At 36.4% G+C, this 19,622-nt stretch overlaps 2 protein-coding genes across 4 annotated transcripts; one reads left to right on the top strand and one right to left on the bottom strand.

Moving 5' to 3' along the window:
• Positions 1-1,012: 1,012 nt before the first annotated feature.
• slc2a11a (solute carrier family 2 member 11a) lies at positions 1,013-10,885 on the bottom strand. 3 transcript variants are annotated; one of them, XM_026306275.2, is made up of 12 exons: positions 10,734-10,885; positions 10,335-10,433; positions 9,547-9,707; positions 7,470-7,594; positions 7,147-7,276; positions 6,918-7,066; positions 6,323-6,510; positions 5,746-5,856; positions 5,396-5,497; positions 4,102-4,177; positions 3,489-3,616; positions 1,013-2,752 (listed from the first exon to the last, which is right to left on the bottom strand). In XM_026306275.2, exons 1-12 carry the CDS (start codon positions 10,755-10,757, stop codon positions 2,534-2,536), a joined length of 1,512 nt encoding a protein of 503 aa, XP_026162060.1. In that variant the 5' UTR covers positions 10,758-10,885; the 3' UTR covers positions 1,013-2,533. The 3 variants fall into 3 exon arrangements, with proteins under 3 accessions (XP_026162060.1, XP_026162061.1, XP_026162062.1); XM_026306276.2 differs by having other exon boundaries at positions 9,642-9,707; positions 10,734-10,775; XM_026306277.2 differs by lacking the exon at positions 9,547-9,707 and having other exon boundaries at positions 10,734-10,875.
• Positions 10,886-13,248: 2,363 nt separating this feature from the next.
• tgfa (transforming growth factor, alpha) lies at positions 13,249-18,044 on the top strand. Its single transcript, XM_026307400.1, has 7 exons — positions 13,249-13,509; positions 14,268-14,438; positions 14,552-14,716; positions 16,207-16,321; positions 16,642-16,791; positions 16,976-17,067; positions 17,540-18,044. The coding sequence occupies exons 1-7, from the start codon at positions 13,470-13,472 to the stop codon at positions 17,545-17,547; spliced, it is 741 nt and encodes a 246-aa protein (XP_026163185.1). The 5' UTR covers positions 13,249-13,469; the 3' UTR covers positions 17,548-18,044.
• The last annotated feature ends 1,578 nt before the right edge of the window (positions 18,045-19,622 follow it).

Below are 19,622 nucleotides of genomic sequence, written 5' to 3'. Positions count from 1 at the left end.
AGCTTTTTATCCCCACAACTTTGAAAGTGTTTCCATATATTGTTTGTTAGGTGTTAAATTAGTTGTGTACATTAAACAGGGACCAAGGTCAGGTATATTTTCAGTATATATTTTGAGAAATGTAGATTTATATTTTATTAACTTATTCATGTCCTGTTTTGCATAGTTTTTTTTAATTGTCAAACAAAAATCTTGTGATTTGCTCAATTTGATACTCTAAGTTAACCTTAACTGGAGAGGTGTATTTGTAGTGCGTATTCTGCCACAGCTGGGGAATTGGAAGTAGGATTCACACCCTGATCCACCAGCATATGGACCAACAAAACATAATGCAAATCTTAACAATGTGTCTTGGGTTTGGGTTGAGCAATCCATCTGGGTGGATTACAGTAAAAGTATATTTAATCCATACTGTTGAATACAAGACATTCTTATATATTTTGGGAGCCTTACATCTAACCTTGTGTTTTGCTTTGTTTAATGAGAAATTGTCTTCATCTGGGATCCAAAACAATGAAATTTCCTGTTGTTTTTATTTTTTATGACTCAACAGAACATTATTGGTTAGAAGTTGTGTGTTGTGAGAATCAGTGCAAGTCAAGTTTTAATTTGGCACAGAGGTGCATTTATCAGTTTGCTTTGGTTGTCTAACACACTGTACAAAATCAAAAGATATTCAGTATTTTGTCATATGATTAAGAAAAGCGTCAAAATATCATGTTTCAGAAGGTGAAACAGAAAATGTTTGACATTTTTGCTTTAAAAAGATAGTTATTGTCAGTTGACTAATTTACTTCATCTTGTATTAACAGAAACTCCAATCTCAGATTCTTTTTACAGTGCTCCCTTTGTTTTGTATATATACTCAGTCACTGGCAGAAGGTGTCACGTCTTTGCTGAGAAGAGATAAACATCATGTTGAAATACATTTGCAAAGTATATAAATAGATAATTATGTGTTATACAGGCCTCTAGCAAATCACATCGTCAATTTTTTTTTTTGTTGCAAATATTGGTCCAACAGTAAATGGGCTGTATGTGGTGTATACAGTATGCTGATGTATGTGTGCATGTGTGTGAAAGAGGGAGGTGGTGACTATAAAAAACAAAAAAGAGAGAGCATATAAATTTGCTGTCTGTCTCTGTTTTTGATCTGTGTTTCCTGCTTTCTGTTTAATTATGTGTGCGTAATTTAGTCTGTTAAATTCAATACATTCCTTTATTATTTATGGTCTTGTGATTGTATATGTGTATATATAATTCATATACACATTCTATAAATATATATATATATATAAAAATATATATGAACCAACCAATATGATCAATGTTGTCAGTGGTTGTCCTGTACATATTTAGATTTTTTTTTTTTTTTTGTCTATTATGTGGAGGGATGTTAAATTATGGCCATTTTGACTGAAAGTGTAGACTGCATGTTCTGGTCTGTGAGCTGAGCTGGGGACTGAATGTCAATCACTGGTTGGTGGCAGTAATAGTTTGACTGTTCACCGCACTGTCACTCTGCTCTGGTAGCGCTCACACTGCCAGCTGCACGACTCACATCTTTCACCAAGTCCTTTTCCTTTTTTAACCACTCTGCACTAGTATTCACTCCTTAAAAAGTGATATGGGTTGTGTTATTATTTGAAATCAAGTGTAAGATGCTGTAAGGTAATAATGAACCTTTGTTTCAGTGTTTTTCTTCACTGAGATGTATTATTTGTTTCACTCATGTTGGTACTCAAGTGTAAAAGATGTTTTCATGCATTTTGTTGTTCTGCTTTTGGTCTGTTGCAAAGTGCCTTCCAAATACTGACTGTGCACAGCAGTGGATTAAAAAAGGTCCTCTTTTCTAAAGGTTAAGAATTGTACAGAGTGACTTGCATTGACACTTTTGTATAAAAACACAGAAAATGTACAATATGTTAACTTGGTATTTTATCGTCATATTCAACAAGATTGCTCTTAAAATGTGAGCTACATGTTTTGTTATAATGTCTTTGGACATATTTCAATATAAGCATACTTTTCTATAGATATTTGTTTTTGTACTCTGTTACTGAGCCTCATCTCTCGTTGGTACAGAGATGAGCTTCAAATAAATTGCAATTGAAAAAGCACCTAGCTTTTGTCTAGTAGTTACTGCTGGTAGTTACTGAAACATTCAGTTCATATACAGGTTCTTATACAAATCAACTAACACATTCACAACATTAGAAGACAAAGCAGCAGGGATTTACTGACTTGTTCCCTCTATTTCAGTTATTGGAGTCTGCAGTAGGCATCCCATAGCTCCAGCTCTGTGGGTAGCACATTTGTTCTATAACACCAGGGGCACAAATGTAAGGCCAGTTCTTTTAAACTGTCATAGAAAACATACTCCATTTAAAGGAGTTGTACTGGATCAAAGTTGTTTCAGTGATAGGAAAGTGAACCTCCTCTCCCCTTCCTGCCCTGACCTCTTCCAGCTCAATCAGATCAAGTCAGAGTGACACAGAATGGATATGATTGTGTTTCAGGGGAAAAGGTATGTTTAGAAGACTGTGGAGAGACACACTTCACCTGGCTGATACAGAGCTTGAGTCTGCAATGGACATTTTTTGTCCTGGCCTCTGAAGTTGAGCTTGTGGAATTCACTAGTGATAACTGACAGGGACTTTCCCTTGGTCTCAGGCAGAAACAATCCCACATACAGTGCAGACAACATGCAGACCGCTCCGAAAGGCACAAAGCAGTACTCACTCAGCCCACTCTGTCAAGGAAAGGCAAAGGAAAGCTGTCAGACTGTTGTAAATCATTAAACATCAACATCAACAACTGAACTCTGGGAAGTGACAAAAATATTTCTGAGAAGAACTTTGTTGCATTTAATGAGAATGATCATGCCAAAAAATTTAATGTTTTATTCAAAGTCAGAAAAAATACAATTTACCATAAGAGAAATATTTTCTATGACTAGTGTGGCCAATAGTGTCCATTCTGCGGAGCACTTACAATCTTGTGGAAACATGAATTATTGTTAGTGTATTTCATACTGAAGTCTTGTTTACTTACCATATTTATTTTAGATGTTACACTGTTAATTTTAATGCTATTTTGTTTTCATAAACTAGAAACAATTTTCCACTAAAGTTGTACACTAATCCTATTAATGAAGTATAAAATGTGTTTTTTTTATTTGAAGTTATAAGGAGTTTCTTATAAAACAAGGACAAATATGCCACAGCTGCCTAGTCTTTTGGTTTAAATTCTCTTTTGTTCACCTGCTACTAAGATCCCCTTATTGTTACATTTTTCAAAACAGGCATACGTTCTTTTTAAAACTACACCAGTATGTTTTTTAGGGATTTGTTTTAGCATTTTTCTATATTATTAGATTAGGTTACAATAGAGGTGCAGGCAGGAAACCGAGGAACAGTGAGTAATATGTTTATATCCAAAAATGGTAATGGATAGATGATGTTTAGTGTGTGGATGGACAGACTGACCACTAGAAATGGGAAGATCATTCCAATAATGAAAAGGTTGAGCCACATCATGGAGCCAGCGATCATGTACGCTGCTGGCCGAGCGGTCTGATTAAAGATCTCTGTGGGCAGAATGCCAGTCACTCCAGCTGAGAAAAAAAATAAACATATTGATTATAGTTAACTCCGTCATCACAATCTTAGATATTAATAACTTACTATATCACTTTTAAAAAAAATCAGTCCAGATTTTATTTTTTCTTCAGGTAATAACTAAAAGGTGGCACACTAATGTAATGCAAAGTGGCCAAAAAAATGTATTATTAAAATATAACATGATACACATATATTAATGATACGCAGGAGGCTGCTGTTTTTATGGCTCATTTAGAAATGAAATGTGTGACATTTAGGATTTCTGTAATTACTTTAGCTGACAACAATGAATAAATTGCAAAAACTATAATAAAGATGCTGTGTGAGTTTCTGAATTGTGAAAAGCAGAATGAATAATGCACTTTCAATTCAGCATTTAACTGGTCCATCTTGATGACTGCATGATTATACCTTGAGACATTTTGTGTGTTTGTTTGATATAAAATCCTGATTAAAAAAAAAAAAAAGTTAAACTCACCTGGTCCCATGCCAAAGCTGAGAATATAGGTGAAAATGCAAGTCATGCTCAGGTACGACATCCACGATATATAGTCCTGATTGTATGTTGAAAGTAAAATATCCAAAATGAGCAACTCAAAACAAAATGAACCGGCCACTTTTCTATATTATAGATTGACCACTAATGTGTGATTTGTCTTTAAATTACTATAGCTGTTAAATTCCACAAACTCCTTGGGTGGTTGAAAAAAATATATTCTCTGTAGTCAAGACATCAAACTGTGAAATTCTTTAAATCATCCTCTTTTTAATCCTCCTGTGGTCTTTGGGTCAATTTGACAAAAGTAAGTGTAGTAGTAGCACACCTTTTGTCCTCCTGGGTCAAATTTATCCATTCTGTTTTGACTGCTTATAAAGCATGAGGTATAAAATGATCACCAATATTTTAGTTTCACCTTTTTAGTAAACTTGTTTCCAACATATTAACATATATTTTACACTTACAGTAGGGAACATCCATGTCATTTTTACTTAATTATATGGAAGAAAACCAAAGTTATCACATATTAACTTTTGAAAATGGGTCAAATTGACCCGATGGCAACAAGAGGGTTCACTCCAGTCTCAGTCCCTGGAATGTTTTTTCCCATATATTGTATCACATGTACTCTATATGTATACTGTGTGACACATCAACTGATGCATGATCCTTAAATTATGATGCCTCCTAGTGGACTGAATGGCACACTAAAATATTACAGTGATGAGAAACATCACTAGATTTCACTTCTCTCACACTAGATGCTCATGTTCATGAAATACATCCATCTATCAATCTATTATCTATACCTGCTTATTCCTTAACCAGGGTCACGGGGATCTGCCGGAGCCTATCCCAGCTCTCTTTCAGGTGGAAGGCAGGGGTACACCCTGGATAGGTCACCAGTCCATCACAGGGCCACATATAGACACACAAAGACAAACAACCACACACACTCCTATGGGCAATTTTAGAGTCACCGATCAACCTAACATGCATGTTTTTGGACTGTGGGAGGAAACCGGAGTACATGGAGTAAACCCACACAAGCATGGGGAGAACATGCAAACTCCACACAGAAAGGCCAGGTTGCGATCCCAGAACCTTCTTGCTGTGAGCCAACAGTGCTAACCACTCACCCACCGTGCTGCCCCCTCATTAAATACAATGAAATAAATACATTTTCATTGTTAAAGTGAACACTAAAGATGCAGATGTGATTTTTTTTTTTTGGAAAAGTAAAAATGTGGGTCATATAAGTGATTTACAATACCTCATACAACTGAGCGACTGTGAAGACAACTGCCCATATGGTCATGAAGATGAAACCTCCCATCAGCATGAACCTCCGACCTTTAAGCTCAATCAGTAGGTTCTGAAAACATCACACGCTATTCTTGTTATATCAAATCAAATTGTGTAGCCACGATTTTAGAGTAAATTACATAAAATCCATTAAAAGTAATAGGTGAACAAGAACAACAGATCGGGAACTTAATGAATGCAGACTAATATTAGTGCACAGTAAACATATTCCAAACTGAATACAATAATAAAAACATTTTTTTGAAAATTGAGTCTGCAATAAAGCATGCAATCAACTGATTAATGATGAATACTTACACACATTATACAGGCTATGAACTCACATGTTCCAGTGCCTATTGTGACATACTGGATTTTATCACTAGTTATTCCAGCTTCTTTAAATACATATGATGCATAGAAGTAAATCTGTAAGAGAAAGAAGAAAGGAATGTATAAGTACTGCAAAGCATCATTGCTTGTTGCAAATGTTTAATTGTTGATAAGCTGATTAACCTAGCAATAACTGTGTGTACCCAGGTCCCTCTCTAAACCTGCCAAGCATGTGCCTTGAGACATAGGAGTATTTAATCCACATGAAACAACAACTTGATGCAGCCCTGAGTGGGTCCAGACCTGTAATAATACTCAGTACAGTGCAGAGATATGAAAGCAACCTTTAAATTAAAAAAGCCCTTTAACCCACTGTGCCTATTCAAAACAGTAAACTATCTTCACCGATAATTTACTATTGCAACACAGCATGACTGCTTACTGATAATTACATACTACTGCTACTACTGCTATAGAAAAGGATCAGTAAAACTGATCTCCATGGGTTATATAACTAACTTATAATATTTCTAAACACAACATTAATGCAGGCTCTTCTTACCGAGTCATTACCACAGAGTTGCATGGCACTGCTGATGATCATGACGGAGATGAGCTGCCAGCGCACAGAGCGATCAGTAAAAAGCTCCCAGGGTTTACTGGGCCTCATGCCTTTGGTTTCAGCCTGTTCCTGCAGGATCTCATCAAGCTCGCTATTCTGCACCTCACAGCGACGCAGCTGTCTGAGAGCTGACCAGGAGGAAATCACAACTTTATTAGCTGAGAAAGTTTTGTCCATATTATTTTATGCTTCTCCTAAATGAAATAATATAATAATAATGTCATAATTTGCACAAGGACTCTTTCTCTTTGCTAAAGTAGAAATAGTGATAAAACAATGTAAAAATACTCCTTCAAAAGTGAAATTCTGACCAAGTATTATCAACAAAATACAATCAAAGTATTAAACGTAGAAGTAGTCACTATGGAGAAAGATGTAGTACTAACAAGTAATTAGCTGCTAGGTAACAACAAAATATTTTCCTTTAAAATGTAGTGGAGTATAGAGTAACAAAATTCCTATAATACCTAAAAGTAGTACCCTATAATAGTGTTGAAGTACTGTACCTGAGTACAGTAGGTGTAATGCTACCCACCATTAATACAAGCTTCTTTGTCACCCTTGTCGATGAGCAGGTATCTGGGGCTTTCTGGAAACCACGGCAGAGTCAGGAGCTGAATGAGGCCAGGAATAGCATTACTGGCAAGAAGGTACTGCCAACACGGCTCACTGCCCAGAATCTCCCTGCAAATAAATAATCCACAGCGTTACTGTGAAGAGGTTTGAAAACTACATCACACATTTTTCATTTATAATGCCCATACCTGAGTCCGACCACCTGTCCTAACACAACACCAAATGCTGTAAAAACAGCCGATGACAAGGAGATTGCCCCCCGTAAGTGTTTTGGTGCACTTTCTCCAAAATACATGGGCTGCACATTCATGCTGATTCCTGCAGAACAAAGTGACTTTCTTTAGATTCAGTTTTTACCTATTTTGTTCCTCTGAAACTATTATTGCCATGTCTCACTTTATTTCAGTTGCCATACCAGCTTGACGCGTGCATGATGGACATATAACTTGCTCATCGGCTTAAATATATAGTAGATATAAGGTACACAATATATCTGATATAATTAACATACCAGAATTTATTCCAACCAGGACACGTGAGACAATGATCATCTCAAAAGACTTGGCAGCTCTACTTGTTAGTGCTAAGAGTGCACCAGTCATGAGGAAAATGTTGTTCAACAGTAGACATTTCTTCCTTCAGGGAAAAAGAGGACAAACTTAACCCTTTGATGCACAAGCTATTCTACACCTTTTAATGTGCAAAACAGGTTAAAAATAACCCACATTGTTTTTCAGTGCTATTTTATACATAGCTCAATGTTTCATTGTAATATCTTTAAACCTTTAAACCTAGGAATTTAAGAAATTATCACTTTTCACATAACACTCACATTACATATGTTATTACAGTGTTATTGATCTGGATTGCAATTTTCATTTCCATAAGATTGAACAATACTAACAAAAAACATTATATATGGTCTCCCTGTGGGCAACATGGTGGAGGTCTTCAGCAGTTCATAAAAGGTGTGACAAAAAAGGTGTGATGTAACATAAACATACAAACACAAGTAACATAAACAAAACCTGGAAAGCAGACCGCACACAAGAGAAAACCTGACAATGAAACTGAAAAGAAGATGCAACAAAGAAAAAGAAATGACTGTTCAAGGAAATTAGAAATCTAGTTGAGGGTGGCTGGTATAACACCCAGCCATAGTCAGCTTTAGTCATATAAAGTGCAATTTCCCAACAACTAAAGTGTGTCCAGTCAAAATCCTGAATGGCTAGTAACAGGAAAACGACTTAGCTACAGTGGCTGGTGAGCAAAAACATTCATGTCAAAATCAACTATACTATACAACTCAACATGTCAACATCGACTTGCATTCCTGCATTTTCTCCGTGTATACCACAGTAGATTTTCTAACTGTTATCCTTGCATAAAGGTATTTTGACCTTAAAAACTGGATCCAGAAATAAGACACATCACAACTTTTTTTCACACGTGCCAGGAGCGACAAACCAATACCACGAATTCTTCAACTGTTATGCCAGTGAAACTGTGACCCTGATTGGAGCGATCCCCAATAAAATCTTCCCCTCACTAGAAATAAAACAAATTAAAGGTTTCTATTAAATTACACTGAGAATACATATAGGTCATTTTTAACCTGTGCTGTGCAGCACAGCACATATACCAATATAAAAACGTATTTAATATAAAGATAAAATTAAATAATATAAAAATTATTGTTTGTGATGTTAAAAAACAACTGAGTAGAGGAATGCATAAAATATTGACTAGTAGCATGCATCATATCCAAAGATATTAAACAGATTTTTTCACTCGGGCCACTTTTGATCCAAATTGTGCATCAGAGGGTTAATGGAAGGCTGATATCATTTGGTAATCAGTGAAATAAATAAGTAGTAAATAGATTGTAAATGATAATACTTATAGCTGTGTTGTTAAAGTGTAATATAGCTCCACTGCTTTCTAAAACCTATTAAATGCAAAAATGAGCCACAACCGGGTTACATCTTCTTTCACTATGATGAACGCGGACACTGATGTTTACTTTTAATCAATCACTTATACATCATCCTGCTGCTGTAAATACTCACTAGACTGAAAATAGTCCATTACCATTTACTATATTCTATGCACAACATTCTCCCCTTTTAAAAATCTGCGTTAAAAACTACAGTTCCCAGCTGTTTTCATGAAATGAGTTAGTATTTTTAATGAAACAAAAATCTTAGTTACCTGTTTTTTTAAAAAAAAGATTTACATTTTAAATAAAAACTAGTGGGCTTTGGGCTGAGTGCCGTGGTATTGAGAGTACTGGGAGATTAACATGTTGGTTTTGGTCTTTTTAAGGCTGAGGACAACAGGAACTTAAAATAAGATTTAAAAAAAAATCTGCCTTGTGTGCTAGCATTACAGTACATATTCATACAACTGATCAAAACACAATTTACTATCATTTGCAAGGCTATAAGCAAGTAAATGAACAATTTATTCATTTGTACATGTGTGCATCAAGTTGATAATTTACTCTCTGCATGTTGCACTAAAAACCCTATCTTGTAACTTCATGCATTATACAGTGACATGATGCATCTTTTAGCATCTTATATTACCTCCCAAAACGTATGGTCATAGGTCCTGCAATAAGTGCCCCTGCAAAGCCCCCCAATGAGAAGATGGAGACAATGATTGTCCAGACCAGTGTCACCTGGTAATTCTCCAACTGGATGTCCCAGCGCTCCAGGAATGTTTCATTTATAAAGGTCTGAATAAACTGTAAGAACAAAATAGTCAGCCATTAAAGTCTCTTTAACCAAACACGCACACACACACGCCTTCCACATACCTGCCACCAGAGCAGTGGTTAAACCTGACACTTATTACCTCTACCAAAAGAGTTTGCACATTACTTTTTTGGTTTGTCTGTTTACATTTTGGTGGTGATCTATACTCTGATTTTTGTCTTAAGGATGACTTTATCACATTAAATCAAGTTCACAATTGTTCTGAATGATCAGAATAAAATATTTGCACAATTGTTAATGACTGACGTTAGTGGTTTTTATTTGTCAGTGCAGTTGTTCAGCAATACCGAACACGAAGGAAAAAGCCGGCATGCAGAATTAGTTTGTAGTGAGCAGAGTAAAACTGGATGTTTTACAATGAGAATGAGTAACACAAGCAGCCTAATTCTTGTTTCTGCCAATTTACTGTGACCCAATTGAGAAATCATAATGATGCTAGTCTGCATAACGTGTACAGGCAATGAAAAACACACATACTTTATAGAGAAGTACCACAGTATTTACCATGATACCATCCTTAATATATGTCCATACTGGTATACCCCAGAGCCTTTTATACAGACTTAAAAACTGAACCAGAAACTCAAAGAACTTACGGTTGTGGGAGCATTCATTATAGCCAGGTTGTAGCCATACTGAAGAGTTCCTCCAATGGCTGCTGATGCAACCATTAGCACCAATGTAAGAGGACTGCTCTGTTAATACAGACAGATACTTTTTACAACTGCATAACATGCAGCTGGAGAAACAATAACAGAATTGAACAGAATTGTCTTCTCATAGTCTCTGGCACAATTAAAGATATTACTGTTGTCTTAGGATATCAATGGAAACTCGTGCTAAATAAAATCATGTTCAAAATACAATATGCTTCTTTTGGCACTGAAACTTACGAAATACGAGAATGTTATGCATGATGATACCAGAGAATACAGCTCAAGCGCAATTTAAATTCTAAAACACATACATTTTTACAGTATAATTTGTTATTTTACCTGTTGTGCACCTAAATAGGACATTGTTAACCGATGGTGGAAGTTAAAAGAAGTGACTTGGTTAGGTCCGATAGAAGCGAAACCCCGGGTCGGCCCACCTCTCAAATGACAATTCACAAGCTCGTATGGCCGAGCAAGCGCCTGCACCGTACATGAGACGCCGCCACTTTTGATTGGCTGCTTCGGCGCGACCACCCGCTTAGATGTGAAAGAGTAAACTAGCGTCTTAAAAAGCCACAACAATGATTTACTGAAGGTAACTGCTAGTGCTTAACTGTTTGGAGATAAATGTGATAAGTATTAACGCCGCACTGTAAGAGCGACAGCGCATGCGCAGTCAGGTCAATGTAAAGAACGATGTAAGGACGCTCAGGTAGAAGAGGAGTCCAACACATGGAATTTTTATTCAATAAATAAATAAATAAGCAAAAGGTAAACTGTCAAACATAAATAAAGGATCTATTCAACACTACAATGTATAACGCTATATCCTATATATATATTAAAACTTTATATATGTTATTGCATTTATACAGGAATTCTACAAACGCTATTTAAAATTTGACAATAATAAACGACAACATATTATAGGTTGTTTGTTTATTTAATCAGTTAGTTGGCACTGCAAACACAAATAGTTCCGTAGCTGGACCGGGAATTGACTGTTGCTAAGCAACAAAAAGCCATGCGCATACACTGTAGCTAACATATTTGTCTTAAAACAGTATTCAGCTGTTTTTTTTTAAGTTCAATGTTTATTTTTTTAAACTTAACATAATGGTGTCATGTTTTCAGTCTTTTTAAAGGGACCCACTGAAATCGTTGGCTACACGGTTTGACATCGGCACCAGGGGCTGGTCACGGGCTGTAATGGACGGTCACGTGTGGTTACGGGGATCTCGGCGGGTCACGGCTGGTCACGGAGGGCCGCGCTAGATAGTGTGGACACATTTTAAAGCCAATACTGTTTGCCTTACTGTGTTTGCTTCATTCTTGCTCCTCTCCGGCTCGGCTGATGTCATATAAGCACACCGGGAGGTTCGCACGGAAGTTTCCTGCCTTTTATCCTTCTCCTCGTCCTCTCCAAACGACCATTTATAATTTAACGCAAATGCTATTTCCGGATAAATATCCATTTTTTCGTCACAACGTGTCATTAAGCTGGCGACTGACCGTGTAATTAACGACTACACCTGTGAAGCGGAGTGATACATAAAATTAAAGGTACCAGTGCTGCTGTAGGCTATTCTATATCAGCACTCATTGAATGCCTCTTGTCCAATCAAATTACTTGGTCGGAACTAACTGCTGTATAACTATATATGTAGTCCACTATTGACATAAAGTAACTGCATGAAAATACTTGTCTTCTAGTATATTGACCCACAAACATCATCTGTGAATAGTATATGGTGGCTTCCTATGCAGAACATTACCGGGCCCCAAGGTTTCTGTTCATCGGTTTGAGGTATTTTGGTTGAACACAACTTTATTTAGTAATACAGGCTGTTATTGTTAAGATCTTAAATCTAGATTTTGACAAGGAACACCTTACAAGACATGACTACAAAATTAGAAAGTAATGTATAACCTACCTTTGTGGTTACTGTGGTGGCACGCTTTGGGTTGTTTATCTAGCCTGCCATCTATTGAGATCAACTTTATTATCTTTTCTGTTATTTTTTTATATGTTGATGTATAGTGAAATTTTATTAAATTTCATTTAGCCTAATATTATCACATAACTGCCTGCTAAAAGCCTTGTGTGACATTTGTATGGGGGCAGTTGTGGCCTAATGGACAGGGAGTCTGACTTATAACCTGAAAATTGCAGGTTCAATTTCCCTATTGTGGACTTTACTCCTTGTGTCTGTGTCCAGCTTCCTCCCACAGTCCAAAGACATGGTTGGGATTAGGTTAACTTGTGACTCTAAATTGCCTGTGAGTGTTTGTTTGTCTCTGAGTCAGACCTGATAGACTGGTGATATTCATATAGGAGAAGAGGATCTTTTCCTCTCCTTAAAGCAATGGAACTGACAAAGGCCGCAGATAAGGACAGGCAAAGCTATTCCTAGGCTAAAAAGAAGCAAAAAACAAAAGAACACTTTGTTGAGTATATTTTTTTTGGTAAAAAGAAAAGTTATTAGCTTACTTTTCAGGAGAATAAATTTTTAATCAGTTCTATCAAATTAAGAATGAAAAATTTATAAAATGAAAATAAAAAATCTATATTGTATTTAACAATACTCTTAAAAATAATTTAAATACTCTAAGTGTAGCTCAAAAGCAAAAAACTAGAAAAACCTTACCGTGCAGGACACCCACATTATCTTTTAATCACTTAAATTAGCCTAACATAGAACAACTTAAATAATTAGATAGTTAATTAAAATATAAACAAAGTGTCATACTGAGGTCCAAATTAGATGAGACCCCTCGTCCCCTCCCCTCTCAGTCTCTAATTGGTCAGCCTCTGACAGGATTACACGGGTTTCCTCATTTGAACACAGTGAAGTTAAAGGCTCAGACATTCTTCTTTTCTACGACTGCATCTGAACTGATGTTTGTGTTTGACATTAGTCGACAGACGTTGTGGTTGATAACGGATTAGATGTTTTACGTGCTGATTGCTCGCTCTGGAGCCTCCAACACAGAAGACTAATGTGGTTTTTTAACATCCGCATTTCAGTGAAGCTGTCCGTCAGGTTGCGATAGTTTAGCCTTCAGGTAGCCAGTATGACTCGGATTTTCTGGGATGCGTTTTTTCTCATAAGCGGTAAGTAGTTAATTTTTCGGGTAAAAACTTGAGTTTACATCTTTTTCCCGACTTGTCAATTTATGTATGTTATGATAATGATTAACATTTGACAGAGTAGACAAAAACATTGGGTTCCTCAGTATTGTTCCCTATATATGATTTAATTAATATAATATTAATTCAGTCGATCACTGTGTGACTTCCAATGGCAGTATCTCAAATTACCTACTGAAAATGTATTATAGTTCTCTGTGGTACTCAATATCGATACGGTTGAGAAAATGAACATAGTCCTCATTTTCTTTTGGTTTCAATCAACTTTTTCCTTTTAATTACCACAAACCACTTTAGTAGTGTTTGTCAGATGTTTTCAGTCTCTAGTTGTGGTTATGTGTCTTAACAGGACCTGATGTATTTATAGAGCTTTGGGTTCATCCCTTTAGTGGATGCTTGGCTCTCTTACCAGTGTTTGGTAGCAGTTACTCAATGAAACATTGGTATCACTACACTGAGGTACAGGTCACATGATCATAGGAGTACAGGGGCAGATTTCTGGAAATAATGCTCTGGTTGTGCATCAAGGATACATGACAGATGGTTTTCTTCATGGGACAAAAATCACAATAGAGTAATATATATTTTTTTTATATTTCTGTAGATGCTCAAATTTAAGTTTAAAGTTTTTTTTTTTTTGCACATGTATTGTTGTTATTCCTATGGGGATTTGTTATTTTTCATAACAGGAATATATCATATGTTTATTTTTCTATTTCCAGGTTCTCTTTTTACATTTGGAGCAGAACCAAACAATTCAACTACTGAAGCTAGCATTTCCATTCATATTAACTCCAGTGCTACAACAGACACCTTCATAAACAGCCCTGCAACACCTGGCCACACAAACATGACAACAATTGCAACTACTATTGACAGACCCATGGTTAAAGGTAAGTCTCAGAGCAGTCATGTTATGTGAAGATACAAGGAAGGGTTCAAAGTCATTGTCAAGCCATTTAAAAAAAAACGAGAAAGTAACAGCAGTTAATTTTCCTCTGTACAGGTTCCCATTTAATGTTTGGCGCAGCGCAGACCAGTTCAGCATTTATTGATACGAACTCCTCTGCAGCTCCACTCTTGACAGCAAACAACTCTGCAACAGCCAGCAGAAGAAATACTACCACCAGAACGATTGCAGTTGCTATGACTAGCATCTCTCCAGTTAAAAGTAAATTTTAGTATAGCCAAGATGTGGTGAAAAAGTCTAAGTTCACTTCCAAGAAATCTGAAGCCAAAGAAAGTCACTGTTTAGGATAAGATGTATTTAGGATAATGTGCCATTTGTCCTCATTGCAGCCCTTGATCCACTCTCACTGCGGTGTTGGATCCACAGCAGGAGTTCTCAACATTGTAAAGCTTCTCATTGAGCTGCAGTGCATCAACATTATGCAGACAGTGTGGCATACACTGATAATTGATCCTCTTAGCGTGAGTAAGGGCAGCAATTGTGGTAAATGAAAGATAATTAGTAGTATATGTGAGCAGCATATTCAGCACCTTCACAAAAGCTGCACCTATAGTGTTGAATTATTATGTGAAAAGCACCTTATTTGTCCTAAAGGCTGGTTTCTGTCTCAATGTTTTTCTCATTCAACTGCCAAAATCACATGGAAAGGGAGAGGGGTTGGTAGGAAGATGCCTTAGGGACAACAGAGGGCTTTCACAGAGTCTGAAAGAAGGAGACAATACATGTAGGCTGCAATCCAAAAGCCTATTTACCGTTGGAATGGAGTGTGTGACGAAATCTGTAATGCAACTATCTGTCTGGATGTTCATACTCCTTCCCAGTCTAAATGCCACACTGTGGCATCTGTTTTGACCGGTTGTGGAGTATTGATTGTTGTTTGAGTCAGCATTGTAAGAATTTGTATGACTGTACAGCTTATGTGTAAGAAATCTTTTGTCTGGATATTCATTTAAAGAGATATTTTTTGTTCTGTTATTGTGTTTGTCTGTGAAAACTGATAGATGCTTAAAAAAGCTACACCAAAGGCTCTAATTTCTGCTAAAGAATTACATTTCCTTCAGGGGTGTGCTCTGTACTCAGTCCAAATACGATGTTATGGATGGCGGTTTTTGTTTGCAGGCATCTCTTTAACTTTTCTCAAATTGTCCCTCCCAGGTATAGTGAGAGATGTATACTACCACAAATCCACGCACAACTGGGAACAAAAAGTGCCGTTGTACCAGTGGTGGCGTGGGTGTCAGCTTTAGGATTTAGCACATGTTGTTGTTTCAGGTCTCTGCAGGCTTAGGTTATTTTTAGATATGGTATCCACCCATGTCATGTTCTGTATTCTGACTAAGGACACTTGGATTACACTTCTTATAGTAGAATTTGATCAGTTTATTTCTGTAGTTAAATGGTTCAAATTCTAGTTAATATATTTTCAGTTGACCTGTCAGGGGTGTACAGACGTTTGTACAGTGTACGGACCCTTTGTTGCCTTTCACCCAAAAAGAGCTGAGATAGTCTCCAGCAGATCTCCATGACCCTGGTTAGGAATAAGCGGGTATAGTTAATGGATGGATGGATGAATATTTTCAGTTAAAATTCACCATTCATTAATGGATGCAAAAATAACTGACCACTACAATAATATGATTCAAATGATAGAATAAAATGATTTAAATGAATCTGATTGTATGTCTTCACAGAGTTTGTGGCTGCAGCTGTTCGGTCTCATTTTGACGACTGTCCCGACTCTCACCGCCATTTCTGCTTACATGGCACATGTCGCTTCCTGATATTGGAGGAGACACCTGCATGTGTGTAAGTCATTGTGAATCTCTTGTTCACTAGAAATGGTAGCATATACTTTAATTTGTAGTTATAGTAGTTACTGTCTTTTACATATACCTTACATAGGAATATACTATGTCCACTTCTACATGTGTAATTTTAAAAAACCTTTACTATTTTGTCCATTTAAAGTATTTTATACCACCTGTGAAACATAGACATGATATGGTCATGATATTAAACATTACACTCAATTAGAGGTGTTGAACTGTGATCTGAGTTACATATAAGACCATTTAATCACTGGTTTTCTTGTTTTACTAGTCCCTAAATTTGTCTCCATGTTCCAGGTGTCAGCAAGGCTTTGTTGGGATGAGGTGTGAGCATGCTGATCTGCTGGCTGTAGTAGCAACTAATCACAGACAACACACTGTTGCCACACTGCTGGTGCTGTGTGTGATTGGGTGTGTTCTGATCATGGTGGTGTGTACTCTTTTACAGTAAGTAACAGGTATATTGTATTGTATTTTATCAATCTACTTGTCCCTCGTACCAACATAACTGATAAACTATACATGGTCATTGTAACAAATGTATCAAAATGAGTGCAGTACATTTTTCATGTAATTCAGTGCTGAACTTGATGCAGAATAATTTACAGGAATTTGAGTTTTTCTCATGCAGTTGTTGGTGGAGGCAAGGCTGTCGAAGGCGGAGCTATGCACATCACTACGCCTCAGAGAAGCACAGAGCATCCTGCTATCCATCTGAGAGTGGTACTTTTTCTATTTTTTTTGTGAAATGTGCACTACTAAGATTGTATTTTTAACTTAAACTTAAAGTAAGGTGTCCTACAGTTGCTGGGTAAAAATTATACAGGTAGATGGCATCTCAGTGTCTGTTCATATTTTCAAAAGTCAGTTGTTGATGAAATGCTGTGAAATATGAATATGAAAAATGCGATATCCAACATAATTTTTTCATGAAAACATTGGTTAAACAAACAATGTACTGTTTTCAGCTGTGGATTAATACGCATTATCTACTTAATCTACCATCTTAAATCTACTTAAAATAAATGACAGTGGCTGTTTTCAGGGTGAACATGTTGCCCTCAGGACATAGCTAAAGGAGGTCAGTTGGTGAAGGTGTTTGTCTTTTCATGGTTTTAAAAGAGATAATATCAGTTCCTTTAAACATTTATGAAGGAAACAAAACTCTTGTTTATGTATTACTTTTCTCTTCCAGTGGTTTGAGAAGACATCTTGCTAGCACATGAGCTATGTGCATCATGGTGTGTTTAGTTTTCCTCATCTTACCGGCTGTGCAAACCCTCAGAGGCAAAGCATCCTTATCATCATTGCTAATAAGGTAGGCCTGCTTGATGTGGGAGGCTAAATGTTCCATGGCATGTTTCCACTGACTGGGACATTTGAACTGCAGCAACCTAGTGATGTATTTGCTTGACTCTTTGATTCTGTGGATATATACAAAAAAAACCTGTCTGAAGCTCTGAAGATGAAGGTGTTGCCAAATCCTACATGAGAAGAGCTCAGTATGCCCTGATTACTGTTAACAGCTGACCTTGAGGTATGAAAAATGATCTTCAAGATCATTAATAATCCTTTGTGACTGCTAAATAGAAAAAGTGATTATTTTTGGATACAGGACAACTATAATCCATTCAGTTATATCAGAAGACCCCAATTCCTACTTTTCTTTGCACACTTTTCATCAGAATTGCACAAGCACAGAGGACATTTTTAGGAAATTATGGTGGTGGTGGTGGTGGTGGGAGTGTGTGTGGGGGGGTGGGGGATAATCTAATGCTTTAAAACGTTTTAGTCTCAGTTTTTAAAGAACAAACTCACCTCACCTAACAGGTAGGAATTGTAACTGGATTGACTACTAATAGATTAAAAAACAAACATAAACTTCCATCTATTATACAAAAAGATTGCAACTTAATATTGTTCCAATATGTTTTGGATATGGAGAAGAAAAATAATTCAGGTAAAATTTCAAATGATTTGATGACTCTACTTTGTTACTGAAGCTAATGTCAGTTTTTTTATTACTGATCTGCACTTGAACTTGATCATGCATCAGAGGTTTTTGATTTGCAAGCTATAACTGTACAGACACATGCATGTTCTGAGTGGCCACACTGTTCTATGGTACTAATGTAAAATTGCACTTTTCTGCAAGCTTGCTTGCTGATCATAAAAAACTGTACTTACTGTACAATATAGTCACTTGAAAGGGCATCTACACATTGAGATGCCAAATACTCATTTCTAACTTTGCTTCAATGAGCACTGATGGGAAGAGGCACGTGCACTCATCCACTAGGCATGCACACACTTTAGTCACTGCTTGAATTTATTAAACAAATATCAAATAATGCTCTTTATTTGATGTGTGTTATAGCATTGCCACTACTTTCAATTTAAATACTTTTAAAGTGAGAAAAGCCTCTGAAGGTGAGTTGATAAAGGACACCAAAATGATTATTACAAACTGACATAAATTGTGGACACACTTTGTGTTATGAGTCAAAATTATCCACCATAAAATGAATGTGATGGTAATTACATGCCAAAAGACTCTTGAGGGGATGACATACCACTCTTTAGTTTACAGTATGTGATATTTACATTCATAATATGCATTGTTATTACAGCAGTGTGTACATACTGTATGAAAAACAGAAATATTCTCTGTGTGTATATATGTATATAGTGTCAATACAGAATCATTTGAAAAGGAGATGCCACGAATGATTAACCCTTTTCATTGTTAGATTTAAGTTGTCACAATTGGAAAGCCTTTATCTGCATTTGTTTTCCAATGAAGAATTATAAATGCAAGTGTGTCTTCTTGTTTTTTATGTGCTTTATAATTGCCAGTCCAGCTCGAGTCCATTATTTGATCCATTGTGTGACCTTCTTTTCACTTCTAAAGGTCTTTCCTTTTTGTTTTTTGCTCTCTTCAAATACTTAAATTCCACCCGAGCACTCTGCTCTTCTATTTTTCTCTTCCATGGAATATTTTAAGATGCAGAATGGCCAACATGAAACCCTGAACCCCAAGCACAATTGAACAGAGGCCAACTCTTGAGTGCTTTTTTAGCTGAAGGAAATGTTTCAACGCTCTTCAATACAGCATTGCTATTCAGTTAATTTTTTAATTTGTGCCTTTTTGACAGAATCTATACCCTATAATCTATATAAATTAATTGTTTATTGTACAAGACATATATACTTTGGTTTTATATTTCCAATACGTCACTGGGTTGTCATTTTACTTCATAACATCTTGCACATGCTCT

Source organism: Mastacembelus armatus, chromosome 5 (assembly GCF_900324485.2).
Source record: "Mastacembelus armatus chromosome 5, fMasArm1.2, whole genome shotgun sequence".
NCBI classification, from domain to species: Eukaryota; Metazoa; Chordata; class Actinopteri; order Synbranchiformes; family Mastacembelidae; genus Mastacembelus; species Mastacembelus armatus.
Note: the sequence above shows the minus strand (reverse complement) of the source record. Positions and strands in the feature narration are given on the sequence as shown.